Here is a 1,152-nt window from a genome sequence, read left to right on the forward strand (position 1 = left end):
GAAGGTTAGAGACGGACCGGACCAACACCTGACAGAAGGTTAGAGACGGACCGGACCAACACCTGACAGAAGGTTAGAGACGGACCGGACCAACACCTGACAGAAGGTTAGAGACGGACCGGACCAACACCTGACAGAAGGTTAGAGACGGACCGGACCAACACCTGACAGAAGGTTAGAGACGGACCGGACCAACACCTGACAGATGTTTGGAGATGTCATAAAGGAGGTGTAGTGCTGTCAGTCATGGTGTATTACAACGTGTTTTTGTACCTTAGAGACTCTCCTTTTTTTTAAATAGCTTCCTGAAATGTTTAACTTCTATTATGTGGAGAACCTTAACACCCCCCCCCCACCAAGACCACACCCCCCCACACACACACACACACTTATTCTCCAATAGTTTGTTTCACATAAATCATAATGTCCTCAGTGCATAGAAGATGAGAATTCTTCTCTTTTTCTAGTATTTGTTTAGGGTTTTATGTATAAATAGAAATTATGTAATTTCTTGGTTTAAAAAAAAAAAGCTTAGTTTTGTTAAATAATCATCTGAAGCTTCACCTGATTAATAAATTTATTATACAGGTGAGTGTAGCTCATATTTTTATTGCTTACCTGTAGATCATGCAACTCCTGTTTCTGTGATTCAGTGCAACAGTTTTAATAACCGTCTGTCAGCAATGGTTTTCTGGACATGTCGCTGTTTCAGGAGAAGGAACTTCGTGACGTTGGTGACTGGCGCAAAAACATCGAGGACAAATCTGGAATGGACGGGAGGAAGAAGATGTTTGAGGCCGAGGCCTAAAAGACGTGGCTTCGGTGTTTCAGCACGTTTCTTTTACTCAGCAAGACGGTTTAGATGTTTGTTTCATGGAGCGCACAAATAATTTTATGAACTTCCCCGTAACCTGCAGATTTTCAATAAAGAATTTTCAAATTATTAAAAAATATCCTTATCTTGATTTTTTTTTTTTATTAAGGAAAGTGTAAAAAGTGTTGTTAATTTCTTGCTAACAACTTTTGTTTATTGTCCAAAGTGTAAATGCAGATACTTTCTGACCGCTGGAAACAAAACAACCACATCAACGAGAATAATATTAAAAATAAAGCAAGAACAATCAAATGTGACGTTTTCTGGGTCAGGTCTGA

General features: G+C 39.4%; 1 protein-coding gene across 1 annotated transcript in view; it reads left to right on the forward strand.

Moving 5' to 3' along the window:
- The window catches only part of LOC119416066 (troponin I, fast skeletal muscle), an 11,063-nt gene extending 10,112 nt beyond the window's left edge, over positions 1-951 (forward strand). Inside the window, exon 7 of the mRNA XM_037683240.1 lies at positions 713-951. Within this exon, the coding sequence (XP_037539168.1) occupies positions 713-808 (96 nt within the window). The 3' untranslated portion in view covers positions 809-951. The remainder of the gene's footprint in view (positions 1-712) is intronic.
- Positions 952-1,152: the final 201 nt, after the last annotated feature.

The sequence above is a fragment of the Nematolebias whitei genome, chromosome 10 (genome assembly GCF_014905685.2).
Source record: "Nematolebias whitei isolate Nwh7 chromosome 10, NemWhi1, whole genome shotgun sequence".
Classification (NCBI taxonomy): Eukaryota; Metazoa; Chordata; class Actinopteri; order Cyprinodontiformes; family Rivulidae; genus Nematolebias; species Nematolebias whitei.